Genomic DNA, 14,406 nt, shown 5'->3' on the forward strand with positions numbered 1-14,406 from the left:
TTTTAACATTAGTTACTTTCTATTCAATCCACAATCATGATTGTCAAAGGACTGTAGACTCAGATCTGGACCAAAAAAATGCCCTTTATGAGATTTGTTTTGTTTTTTTACCTTAGTATTTAGTAGCAATCATAATAGACCTGGTATAAAAATTCAGTCCAAGACCCATCTGACCCATGATTTTAGTGCAAAATGTATTTCAAATCATTAGATCTGTGTGTAAACCCAAAACTTTTATACAAAATAAATCACTTAAATACCAAAAATACTAGTAAATACAGAATGGGACCATAAGATATGGAAATTTCTCTTTTTAATTAAGATTGTACACCACAAGAACACATCAAAACTAGAAAAAAGGGCACTCTATTGCAACAGAAAAACAATGAGAAAAGTACTGTTGTAAATATCTAAACATGTATAACAATACTGGTTATTACCATAAATGGATATTAAAGTTAATAATCCATTATCTAAGAATAATACAGCAGTAATATTATAAATAACAGATCTGGGTATATTTCTTAGATGGTTCATCCAATTTCTTCAAAATATTAAATATATTTATTGTTACAATAATCTTGCTGTGACAAAGAAATTATGTAACTATAAAGACCAAAGTAAAATTAAACCTTTACAGTGAAATTTTATCAGAGCCAAGAGATGTATAATCACTACCAGGAATAAAAACAGAGAATTATTTTTACCTTTTTTAAAACATGTTATGAAAATGTATGATAGCTCTGTATGGTAATACCTTTTTTAACTCCCTATGAATACTTCAAAAAAAAGAAGTATTGTTATCACAAGTGCAAAAGGGAAAAAAAATAGCATTTCAAAAATTTCATCATATGATCTTTGGTAAAACAATGATGTCATCGTTGACCAATTCACCCTGATAACATAAAAGTTTGTAGGTTTATGTTAAAATGAATGGCAGTTATTTTCTGGCCGACGGAAAGTGAGAATGAGACATAAAAATGAAGCATGTAAACAAAAGTTAATTTACTTACAAGGGAGAATACAATAAAATTATTTCTTTAAATGAAATGGTAAGGAATTAAAAACAGAAAGATTCAAGGTCTAGGAATTCTCCCAACAGCTTGTGCAAGTTCACCTGGCTGATTTCATTCATAATAATTTTTTCTTCTTAAAAATAAAAATTTAGAAAGTAAAGATATTCTTTATCAAGATTCCACCCTCTAAGAAAGTATGTGTATTAATGCTAATTTTTCTATGCACAAGTTTACTTCACCTCTAAATTACAGTAACCTGAAGAAGTTTTGTAGGCACTTAAAAAAAGGGTTAGAAAAAATGCTTCAAAATCACAAATTTACACTTCAGAAAGAGTGCATTAACTCAAAGTTCCATATAATCTACCTTAGTTTTAGAAATTACATTGAAAAGAAAAATGTCCCTTGAAATCAAAACTTTAAGCTTTAAAAAAAACAAAGATAACCACCTTTTAAAAGTAAAGAAATAATTTGTGAAAAGTACAATTTTTGACATGAAGAATAGAAAGTCAAAGAATTAAACCCAGTCAAGTCTACAAATTCTTGATTTTTTTAACAATTGCATGAAGTTAACAAATAAAAACAAACATGAAACATGCCGAATGAATATAGTTAAGAATCTAGTCAGTGTTTACTTTGTATCACAAACAAGAAACATGCTGTATTTAATAAATACTACTTCAAGAACCTTACTCCTATATAGCAACATAGCTAGATCCACTGTAAAAAAAACATAAACATCCTTTCTTCATTGGCTAAGCCAAATTAAGCATACAAGCTTTTAAATACAAGTTTGAAACTCAGCTCATTATACTTATGTTTAGTAGCAAATTACGCAATCCTTTTCATTTATGGAAATGAAAAAAAAATACAAAATTTGCTTAAGGAAATATCACATTGTGTTTTGTAAATGGTGAAAAACATTACTGTATAGGAATCCTGTCCCCCCCCCCCATTTTCATTCATTTCCCTGCTTCCCTATAACTTAATGACACCTTTGTAACTATAAAATACTTAACTGTAATCCTAATCTATTATCGTTAATATTAGAAAATAGCAATAGTTTTATATGTACACATTAACTGTTAAACTTTATAACCCAAAGGTGAAATCTCCACAATATACAATTTGATACACCATTAGTTTGCCTGCCATCAAGTTTGGGCTCATTTGATGTACATGTATCAAGATTTTATGAAGAATAAATTATCACCATTGACAAAGCAGGTTTGGAAAATGTGTTTTCTAAATCTATTACATAGACCTAACAATACTCATAATAATAATTTTAATTTAAAGTAGTACAATGTTAAACATCACTGTAAAAAGTACACCACTAAGATTTATCAAAACAAAAAAATTTTACCACATACTAGAGATACAAAATTAATCTCTTCCATATGACTACACTTATTTTTGTTTTACAAGATGAGATTTCAACTTATATTAGCCAGTCATCCTTTGCAAATAAACGTGCATGTCCCATAGGGTCTCTGTCAACGAAGCATATCCACAGAAATGGAATGAAAATAAAAGATGTACAAAGACACAGTAATACATTTACGGAAATATACATGCCAATTAAGAAGCAAAACCTTTAACAGCTTCCAACTTTCTGCAACATTATACTTTAAAATAATTTACAAAATAAATAAAGAAATAAATACAAAAGTGACTATTTTTTTTAAATCCCAATGACAATTGGTGTTCAAAAGTGCTAAAAACAGTAACCAACTTACATACAGAGATTAAAATTAAAATAACTGTTAAGTTCACAAAAATCACTAGAATTTTCAAAACATTAATACTCAAATTGTAAAGCATTTCTGAAAGATGCAAGTTTATCTTGAGTATACAAAGTTTTACAACACAACCATGACAAATTTACAAGGCTTTTTTTAATGTAGTGCAAGTGGCAGTCATTGTTGATACATATGTAAATACATTACCTGGCTTGCTGAAATACACAAAGTTTTGCATCCCAAAACCTAAACATTTAAAATTCCTGACAAACAACCAAAAATAAAACTAAACAGCATTGTTCTTCATATGATTTTCTTTACTTATTTAGTACTGATTACTAATCTGGTGTCATTCATATTGCTGGCTATATTAGTGTGCAGTATCTTTCACACAAACGTATAATCAACATTCCAATCATTAACTAAAAAATCTAATTCAAAACGTTTCCAATAATAAATATTACCAAGTTGTGCATTTAAATTTTACCCACAAGAAAATGTGCAGATTCTATGTTTATTGCAGCTTTTATTTACTTTTTGTCCAAGTATTTGGATATGGCTTTATCATAATGAACATTCATCTCTGAAAAATTGCAGGGAAATACATTTACTATACTTAAGTATATGAATTATGTCTATAATTCTAAATCATCACCAAGCAAATGCATAATGGGTGACTATCCGAAAACCTTAAAATTATTTCAGAAAATATGCCTGTAATAAATAGTTGAGAGAAATAGAATACAGTTGTCGAAATCTAACCATTTAATAAAAATGCTCTTTTCCATTCAGTAATAAATAGTTGAGAGAAATAGAATACAGTTGTCGATATCTAACCATTTAATAAAAATGCTCTTTTCCATTCAGTAATAAATAGTTGAGAGAAATAGAATACAGTTGTCAAAATCTAACCATTTAATAAAAATGCTCTTTTCCATTCAAATCTTTAGGAACACAAGACAAATGTGACTCTCCTGTGAATACAAAGATTAATCACACGGGAGAATATCCATTTCCTAAGTACACATTTTCAGTAATAATGCAGATCAACTTACAAAAAGTTTCTTCTCATTTATAACAACATATAAGGAAGCAGAAAAGAAACATACAATGGAAAACTGTAACACATCAGGCTTACCGTGATTTATACACAGGGAACTTTTACTCCTTAATTTATATCAAATGTATTAATGAAAATTCAATAAATCAACAAAACTTCAATTCTTTTGGAACTTCCCATGGAAATTCTGACCGTCCAAAGTGACCATATGTGCTGGTTTTCTGGTAAATTGGCCGTTTGAGATTCAACTCCCTACAGAAAAGAAATAAAACAGCTTGTAATTTTACAATATTTACTATCTATCAACAGCATATGGTTAAATATATGAAATCCATCATATTTCAAAATAAACACAAAAAAACTAAATCATTAATAAATCACATTAAGAACTATCTCAAGACATGAAGAGAAGTTAGAATCTAACTGAATTCTGGTTTGTTTCATTCTATATTGATCTCCTTTAAGTTGCCTTCTTAAAATGAATTTGCATGCATTGGTAGCTTGTAAAACATTACCTGTATTACAAAGAAGTGATATATAATTCACATCATGAACTAAAGCACACACAAAAAAAAAAAACTTGTGTTTTTAAGAGAGAAATATATTTCCAAACCTTTAAATAAGATGACTATCTATTTAAACTAGTTCATGCTAATAATCTGCAACACTTTAAAGAATGATCTTAATTCAGGTTTAGTATAATGGTTTAGGTTTAACATAAATCAAATATAATTTAAAATGATAGAAAGGAGTACCCAATGATCAAAATTAGATGCTACAAGTTCTATTTTACAAGACTAAAATATAGCATTAAGATTTTTCATTGAAATTGTTTCTACTTGTAAACTTTAGAAAAAATTATGCAAATTGGAAATATAAATACAAGCAAAAAACAAAATTATCACTAAAAAAACATGTTTATTTATTTGTGTGTGTGTGTGTATATATTATATGTGCATGTCTGTATGGTGATCCAACTTTTGCATCTCCCATAAGTAGGATTGGATCAAGGACCTTTTGCTCACCAGGCATGTGCTTTATCACCTAAGATAAAGGGTTAACTTATTAGATATCACTAGCATGTATGAACACACAGTTTGAGAGATATAATTCAGTCACTACAAAATGTAATCAAAAATTAAACAATTAAAGTTAAATGACATAGAAGCTTCAAGAATAGGCAGTGAACATTAAAATGCATTTTCAAATAAAAAATGTTAGAAATAGTTGGATTATGTTAATATATATAAAATACAGTTTATTAATATGCAGAGAAAGTTCATTATAATAAAGATAACATTTACAAAAAGGAAAGAAGCACATTTAAAGTGGTTTATTTTTCACACTGGCTTAATGTTTTTCTTTAGCTATCCCTTTTATGGTTTTATCTTAAGTCTATTCTTCCTTTTTTTTGGGGGGGGGGGTAGAATATCTACACATAATATAGAATTATTCAGTTAAATGATATACTCTATTTAAAAAGTACTAAATAATTGATTTATCAAAACTATTATATCAGTAATGTTAAGTACAAGTTCTTTCAAAGACTTGAACTACCTGATAACAACCAAGAGTGTCAAGATGTTGTTAAAAACTAATTCTATAATGGTAAACTGATCTAAGTCTTAAATTATGAATATTAAACATATCACAAACTCTTTCCAAATGTTATGCTAATCTCCCTCATTTACATTTGTTTTTACATCTGATGTAAATTATGCATTATACAATGGAAAAATAAATGAAAATTTTTCTAGAAATAAAATTTATATTTTAAACACCCAAAAATCTGTCCACACCATTTCACTGATAAAGAAATAAGTGCTACAAATGCTCAAATCACTTTCAGCAGTTGTTTTAATACTTTTTAAATTTGGTGTGGTTCTCATTGGGATGTTTACAGGTGACACTCACTGTCCTGCAAATGTGGAAATTTTCAGGAGTAGTAAAAACAAGATCAGGTAATAAAGCTCCTGACTCCACTCACTAAACACATACCATAATCAATTGTGCTACTACACCTCAAATGCAAGTCTCAGCTTTTACTTGATTATTCAGGACAGAATTTAACTATGCAATTAGGCTTGTAAAATTCATAAATTCACTGCCAGTTGTTGATAGAAAGCACAGGTTTAAGGTGTTTTTTAAGAGTATTTAACTACTCTGAAAAGTTGTAAATTCTCTGAAGAAGTGAAAAATTATCTTGGGTAGGATTAGCTCTCAATGGAGGTAACTCATGGATCAAAGAATCCCTTTGGTTATTTACCACATTTGAGTAATCCCAGAAGAGAATTTAAAAATATTTGGTTTCAGGTTTGATCAGTCTTAAATAAATTAATGCATTTTCTGGTAACATGTTAAAAGCTCTTTAAGGCATTAATAGATACATTTTACTTTTCTTACTGAAACTTAACATGGACTCACCCCCACAAATACCTTTCATACAAGACAACTGGTTTTGATCAGAAGTAACTGGCAATTATTTCAAATTAAAGCAACATACTAAAAAACATGCATTAAAATGTGTCACAGATAACAATATTGCTAAAAGAAAAATCTTAACACTAAACTATGTTAGAGACAAAGGTACCTTGATAGGATTCTAATGAATGCACAAGTAATGACTTATAAACAACTCATTTTTATGTAACTTATCAAAAACACTTTTTCAACAAAGACTAATTAACTCCTTTAAAAAAAAAGAAATAACTATGAAAATTTTTCATAGAGGCAATTAATAAAAAAGAACCAAATATAATAACAATGTTATTACACAAACTGCTATGTAAAACTCATTTTTAATTTGTTATAGTAATACTTATGTGTTGTCTATATAGAATTACAAGTACTGGTTACAGTTTTTATGCATATGGAACAAAAACACTTACCAAATAAATTTGCAATTACATTTATATTCACTAACACCGGTAAATGTCTTAAGCAAATCTTTAAATTTTGGAAGGTTATATATATTTTTTTAAACTATGGAATAACAAATTATTATATATCAGGGGTAAAAACTTTTCTTGATATGTTAAGCATTTATAATGTTCATTACTTGTACCTATATGTATCTCATATGTACCTGTATGTATCTCATAACTACAAACTTTGTTTTTGCTATTCAATGACATCTTTGCTTCTAACTATCTTACCTGATCTCTATCATGGTTGTTTATAAGTACACAGTACATTTGGAACACCAGATATAAGCTGGGAAAGCTGTATATTGTATAAAAAATGCTTTAAGGGCTTAAAACAGTAACTGAAAGATTAGGAAATGTGTGATTATGTTTCCTGGTTGAAAGATCAGTTTTCTTGATACTAACGTTTTTTTTTTAGGGGGAGTATGATTCCATTCTTGAGATCGATAATTAATGTGGTTCAATGAACTGAAACTTGAAACTGTATAATAACAGTACAAAGATTAATATTTGTGATACAAAATATGTTACTGCTGATACACACTTCTGAAATTTGTAATAGAAGTATTGAGAGAAAGGTGGAAAAAAAATGTGCAATCTAGAGTGATTTTTTATTGCCAATTTTAGACCAATTGGTTTATAATGTTTTCCAGAAACTTTAAAGTATGGTAGCTTTTCTTAACTAATTCTATTAGTCTTTAGTGTTAGAAGATGACTTTGAACAAAACAAAAAACTTCATATAATTGTGGAACAGGACAAAGGCTCTCATCATGCTTGGGGACTTTTGTCAAACAGTAACTTAATACTCAGTGTGAATAGCTGTGAATTCCAACTTGTATGGATCTTTCCTCCAAGTGGCTACAGAAGATTTCAATTAAATGTATAAAGTATTGAAATAAGATAGGTTGCTCGAGTTTAACCATTACAAAAATTAAACTCTTCTGGTGGAAACCAAGTATGTCTGTGGTAAACAAACTGCACCATTTGATGTGTAGTTAGGAAAAGCAAAATATGAGGAATCAATAAAACAGTACACAGCCTGAAGGTCATTGATAATATCAATAAAGAACTCTTCTACTTCCTGTAAGGCACCAGATATCCACATGATTAACATTTGAAATATTGGTTTCATCAATATGAAATTTAATTGATGCAAGAAGTTCTTCAATACACATCATGCCATATTATATGTATATATAATCACTCTCAGATACTTTGTTGTTATAAAACTGAAGCATCAGTCCATTTGATTGAAGTTTGTGACACTGTTCAGGTGACTTACATTTAGCAATATCAAGTTCCTCTTTGTTATATAAACTGACAATTACTCATTTTATCTCAAAAAATTCTGGTTTTTCTTTTCTACCATCAGAAGTTTTGGGTTTCTTCCGTGAAAACTTTTGTAAAGCTTATAACATCTATTTTTAAACAGCTGTTTACGAAGGATAATTCCACTATTTAAGGATACCAAGTTCATTCATTTCTTTCATGATTGTTTCTTAATGTTAAAAATGAATATGCAATCAGAATCTTTTATTTATTTACTTTTACTGTCCAGAGACACATCTTTTTGAGTGGATTATTTTATTTTATGAACTTTATAACAACATTTTGACAACTTGTGTCATCACCATCATCTGGTAACTGCCATCTATTGTATGAAATATTAGAAATCTGCAAGAGCATTTTGTTCTAATTTAGAAAACATATAGGATGACACCTGATTACAGAAAAAAAAAGGAAAACATCATCAACTCCAAAAATGAAACAAAATGCATAAACTCAGACACAAACTCCCTACCATACCATAGTTGTGTAACCCAAAACATCATAAATATTTAGAAACAAGTATCAAAAAAAAATATATACATTAATATTATTTTTAATTCAAAAGCCAAGTACTAAAAAACAAAAAGTCTTTAAGTAAGAAAGGTTTATTTTGAAAATTTCAACGATGGAAGCATCTATAACTATCAATGCAACAACATTTGTATAGCGAAACAGGGTGCAACATAAATATTCGGATCAAAGAACATAAACTCCCATCACATGCTTACAAACACAGCACAAAAAAATCAACATCCAATCAATATTAGCAGCTTTAAAATATTAAGTAATGAGGACATCATTAACAGAAGAAAAATAAAAGAATCTTTAATTATTCGTGAACTAAATTCTAATTTAAATCAAAACATAGTTGTCACCCTATATGTTTTTGAAATTGGAACAAGATGCTCATACAAGATGTTTACCTGATGATGACCACATAAGTGGTCAAAACAGTTATAGAGTTCAAAAAATAATATAATACACTCCAAAAGCTGTGTTTCTGAGCTTTTATTTAAAATATATGGAAGATTTGTTCTTCTTGCAACAAATTAAGACTTTTGGGATACATTTGTTTTTAAAACATGCAGTACACAGATCAAACAAACCTTTCAAATTCATTAATAAATGTGTAAATTATTAGGAATACACCCTAGTCTAAGATTTAACTTTCACAATGCTACTATATTAAATATACAGAAACAACTCTACAGTGTATCAGCTTACATCACTTTCAGTTTTCTTTGTTCAAACATGATCTGCCAGTTATTTCGTTATCAACTACTAGTCTGTAAGAACTTTACATTATCATGAATCTTATGGCTTTTAATAAGCTGAGCAGTACTGAATGCATGCAACTACAATAATTTATCCTTCAATTCTGATTGTAGAATAACATGAGAACCAATCTTTGTAAATTTCATTTTTAGATGTAATGTTTTCAAACACCATTTCAATTTAACTTAGATGTCATTTGCATATTTATATACAGTTTTCTATTTTAGTGCATGCATGTTGACAGCTTGAATATAATGCAATTTATGCAAAGTTAGAGTGAAATAGTTGAAGAGTTTAAAAACATGAAAACCTGACAGACAGAATAACTACTGGCTCTATTTCATTACATGCTACAGCCAGATGGATGGTCAGATGCATACTATTACTCAAGTACTACAACTGTCTTAACTTACTTATGAAATTACATGGATACAGATTGAGTGAGGCCTATTTAAATACTGTACTCACAATTATAAAATATGAATAACCTCAGTTTGGGGGGAAACTTCATTTCTATGAAAACAATACACAATTTTTTAAAGAAAACCTCAACAGTACTGTTCATTTTATCATGATTTATGGAAAGCCCAGAAATATAACAATTGTATTACTGTACTTTAGATTGCAAAATTTTGAATTATTTAATTCTAATTGTTGTTACTTTAATACAGTATACAAATATTTCATACATTTATTGAGGGTTAATCACACTTTATATGAACAATATTTCAGATCCATGTTACCCTTGTCACTACTACTTCCATCATGAAGCATACTCAATCTGATTATCAGAGTTATACAGTATTACTTGACACCACAATTCCCACTGCAACAAGCTTCTGCAAAGAATGGGGAAGTTAATCTCTTACCAAAAATCCTAACAAAGTTTTTACATATCCTCCTTCCACTGTACATGAAAACATGCCATTAACATTGCACTTAATCCCACTAATTAATGTTATGATCCCCTAGGTATTTTACACAGAAAAATGAGGATTTCACCCAATTTCTTTGGTCAGCTCTTTACAATAAGTGTTGCAACAGGCAGAAATATAAAATTACTTAATATGGTGCAATTTGTTGACTCTGCCAAAATTGAAAGTAAAAAAACAAATTATCAATTTGACAGCTAAAGATTTACCTCATGATGCATCCTGGCCTAAGATCAAAGTTTTTCTTCACAATCTCCAACAGTTCTTTTTGAGTTTTGTTAGATGTTCCATAAGAAAACAGAGTGATAGATAAGGGTTCAGCAATACCAATGGCATACGAAATCTAAATAATAAGAAATATTACAATCTTGAGATCTTTTACTTCAGATTTAAAGGCCCTAAGACATTTACAGTGTCCCTAAATAATTTATTTTAGATTGGATCATATCAGGGCTGTTAATTTTAAAAATTGCAACTACAGCTGTAACAATTTCAACTGAATGCCAATATGATTAATAGGAGTTAAGAAAAGTAAACCAAGAAGGAGGATGTGGCACTGCATAATCCTTAAACCACTGATTTTTATTATACTACTGAATAGCATCATATAAATATATATATATATATATCACTTTTGTAAGCAATCCATATTGCAATAAAACAAATTGTACAACTTTTTAACATGTTATTGAGGTAAATGGAAGCATAACCTTCAACATTACTCTCCTCAATTAAACAGAAGTTATAGCATTACAAACAGCTCATATTGTACATGTATGAGAAACATACTCAATTACCTGAACAAGACACCTTCTGCAGAGCCTTGCTTTAACTAAAGATTTTGCCACCCAGCGAGCAGCATAAGCAGCAGATCGATCTACTTTTGTTGGATCTTTACCAGAAAAAGCTCCACCTCCATGAGCTCCCCAACCACCATAAGTGTCAACAATAATCTTTCTTCCAGTTAAGCCTGCATCACCCTTTATGAGAGAATAAATATCCCTTTTGACTAAATACTCTGGACATATTGTTGATAACCTTTAAGATTTGTAACATTCTTATTCTAATAATCATAATGAGAAGTATGTGGATAATAGTATTGCAATACATTGTGCGCATTCGTAATATTTCCTAAATGTTGCAATACACATATTAAGATGTAACATGTTGCAGTTTATCTTGCTTGAAAGGACAAACAATAACATGTTTTGTAACTTGTGAATAAATCTATATTTTGAAATTTGAAAAGAAAGCACTAGTTTATATATACATGTACAGTTAAACTGAAACAACACTAGTAATATTAACTTTGGAGTTAATTCTTTTTGAGCAACTGACGTAAATGGTGTTAAATCTGTTACAAAGATTTGAACCAAACTCAGTCAGCAAATTTTAGTATTCTTTAGATTATATAATAGTCCATAATCTTAGTATGATCAACACAATTATGGATATTTGTTAATTTATTGAACAAGTTAGCTAACACGCAGTATTTCATACTACTCTTTACTGCATTTATGGCCTTTGGGAGGGGAGGTTGCATCAATTAACTGCCATGGGTGAAACAGTGCAATGTCTGGATCATTTTTTCTTTTAATTTTCCATTATATTTTGACATTGAAATACAAGTATTCAGTCATATTTTTTATATTTCAGGTTATTCACCAAATAACTTGAATATTTCCTAGCACTTAATGTAGTGTTTTAACAAATGTGTTCATAGTGCCAATAATATTTGTAAAAAAAACGTAAAGAGTAATATATTAGAGTTCCTGTAAGCTATAAATAATAAAGAAAATAATTAAAACAACTAGTTATTTGTTCTTCTGGTTTTTGTTTTTATCAGAAGAAATATAAGAATGTGATATTCTAGATAAATCTCCAATATTATTTTCCTAAAAATGTGCAATGAGAATCTTTGGGCTATAAAAATAAACAAGTCACATACATTCATGTAAGACTCCAAAGGAAAAATCTTGTTACTGAATCATGACAGAGGTATACTATGCAAAGTTAAATATAAATACAAAAGAAACACTCAAATGTTAAAATGTTTTTTTTATTCTGCTAAATAAGCTACAGCCTACTCAAGTAGTCTAATTAAAAAACAAAACACTTTTAGCATGTATACACCAGGCCAATCTTGTGAATTGAGTTTACAGTTAAGGTGATAAATATAATTCCTTTTTTTGTTTTACTTTTAAAGTTAACATTTTCCTAATCTGAAAATGTATTTCCAATGGATGGTCACCCCCCCCACCCACACACACACAGAAAAGCTATTTTCGTCATGCGTATCTACCTATAAGACTTGCATGCCACTAGTCTTAAGGAAACTCCCACTTAATTTCACGAGTTTTAATGTGAACTGCGCTGGTGCATAACATCATCATCATACCACTAAAGGAAACTCCCACGTAATTTCACACCTTTTAATGTGAAATGTGCTGGTGCATAATAACATCATCATACCACCAAAGACAACTCCCACCTAATTTCACATGTTTTAATGTGAATAGTGCTGGTGCATAATAACATCATCATACCACTAAAGACAACTCCCATCTAATTTCACGTGTTTTAATGTGAATAGTGCTGGTGCATAATAACATCATCATACCACTAAAGGCAACTCCCACCTAATTTCATGCATTTTAATGTGAACTGTGCTGGTGGATTATCTTTTCTGAAAATTTGGCTCACCTCTACTCAACTGAACAGGCTCTCTGGCTGCAGGTGGAGGGCACATTAGAATATGTATTATGTTTTTGTACGGTGTGTGCTTACCTTGACTCCATTGAACAGACTCTATGAGACAGATCCAGCTGCAGGAAGAGGGCACTTTTGTTATGCAGTATAGTTTTGAAGGATGATCTGCACTACACTGAAAGTGTCACCACTGCCCCACTTCTCACTGTATTGTGCTATGTTCAACTTGGGAGGATTCTTCATGGCCCACCACCCCAGTGGCTAGGAACCGATAAGTGGCAAGGGTCTCCTGTGCTTCACACAAAGAAGAAAGGGGAAGGATTCATGTTGGGGAAACCCAAAGAAGTGCCTGGATCCTCAACTGACCTCCAGCCAGAAAGGTCTTTTACTCGAGATAGTACATTGGATGACTGCAAAAACCTATTTTTAAAAGCCAGCAAGTGTAAGCCAAAGAAGTTGGCAGAACATTTCCCTGGTGTTGGCATTTTCCATAATAGTCCATGGAATAGGTATCCGATCTGGATTGAACAACTGAATAAATATCATGAGGATACCTTAGGTGGTTTTGCTGAACATTCCATCTCAACAGTAGGCACCAGTAGAACCATAGCAAATGATTTTAGAGCTTTCCATTATCCCAGCTCAAAGCAGATTTTGGGTAAGTATACTCTGAGAGAAAACACCAACCACCTGGTAGTAACCTGTGAAATTAAAAAGGGCCTCTGAAAAAGAAATTGTACATCTTCTTCTCAAAGATGGTTGGGGATGACTGAAGAATGGCAACTGGCAGAAGTCAAAATTCATCAGGAGACAAAACAGCCAGATGGTGTAGATAAGAAGAGACAAATGTGTGTAGGCTTTCATCTTACAGCTGATAAAGATGCAAAAGAATGAGAAAAGTGACAAATCAAATGCAAAGAAATGTGAATTAGCCTGCAAGCATCCACATCCATAAATAAACATAACAGGAGGAATCAACAGAACCAACCAGTAAGGGTCAAAGGAAAGAGGACCCCAGAAAAAAAAGGGATCCCAAGGTAGGGAGAGACAATGGAGAGGTCCCTGAGAAGGAACACTCACTCAGGAGTTGAACTGGGTCTAAATGATTAAAGAGGAGAGAGGCAGATAGAAGATAGGAGAGAAAATACCTAAATCTCATGAAAAGCCCTCCCAACCAAGAAGCCTCCAATAAAATAAGACAGGCAAGAGAAGAGAAAACCAACAGAGAATGGGTCAACAAAAATTAATCATCCAAAAAAATGGAAAAACCAGTCCAAGGCAATGAATACTGGGAGTGAGACCTTCAATATGCCAATGAATATAAAAGGGACTTACGCTATGTCAAAGGGTTTATTTGTTTTTTGAATTTTGTGCAAAGTTACACAGGGGTTATTTGCACTAGCCATCCCTAATTTAGCAGT

General features: G+C 30.5%; 1 protein-coding gene across 2 annotated transcripts in view; it reads right to left on the reverse strand.

Moving 5' to 3' along the window:
• Positions 1–296: 296 nt before the first annotated feature.
• Positions 297–14,406, reverse strand: part of LOC106458149 (S-adenosylmethionine synthase-like) — a 47,565-nt gene continuing 33,455 nt past the window's right edge. For both annotated transcript variants that reach the window (XM_013917610.2, XM_022384297.1), the window contains exons 7-9: positions 11,074–11,256; positions 10,486–10,619; positions 297–4,067 (exon numbers count right to left, since the gene is read on the reverse strand). In XM_013917610.2, coding sequence (XP_013773064.2) covers positions 3,962–4,067; positions 10,486–10,619; positions 11,074–11,256 — 423 coding nt within the window. In that variant the 3' untranslated portion in view covers positions 297–3,961. The remainder of the gene's footprint in view (positions 4,068–10,485; positions 10,620–11,073; positions 11,257–14,406) is intronic.

Source organism: Limulus polyphemus, unplaced genomic scaffold, assembly GCF_000517525.1.
Source record: "Limulus polyphemus unplaced genomic scaffold, Limulus_polyphemus-2.1.2 Scaffold421, whole genome shotgun sequence".
NCBI lineage: Eukaryota > Metazoa > Arthropoda > Merostomata > Xiphosura > Limulidae > Limulus > Limulus polyphemus.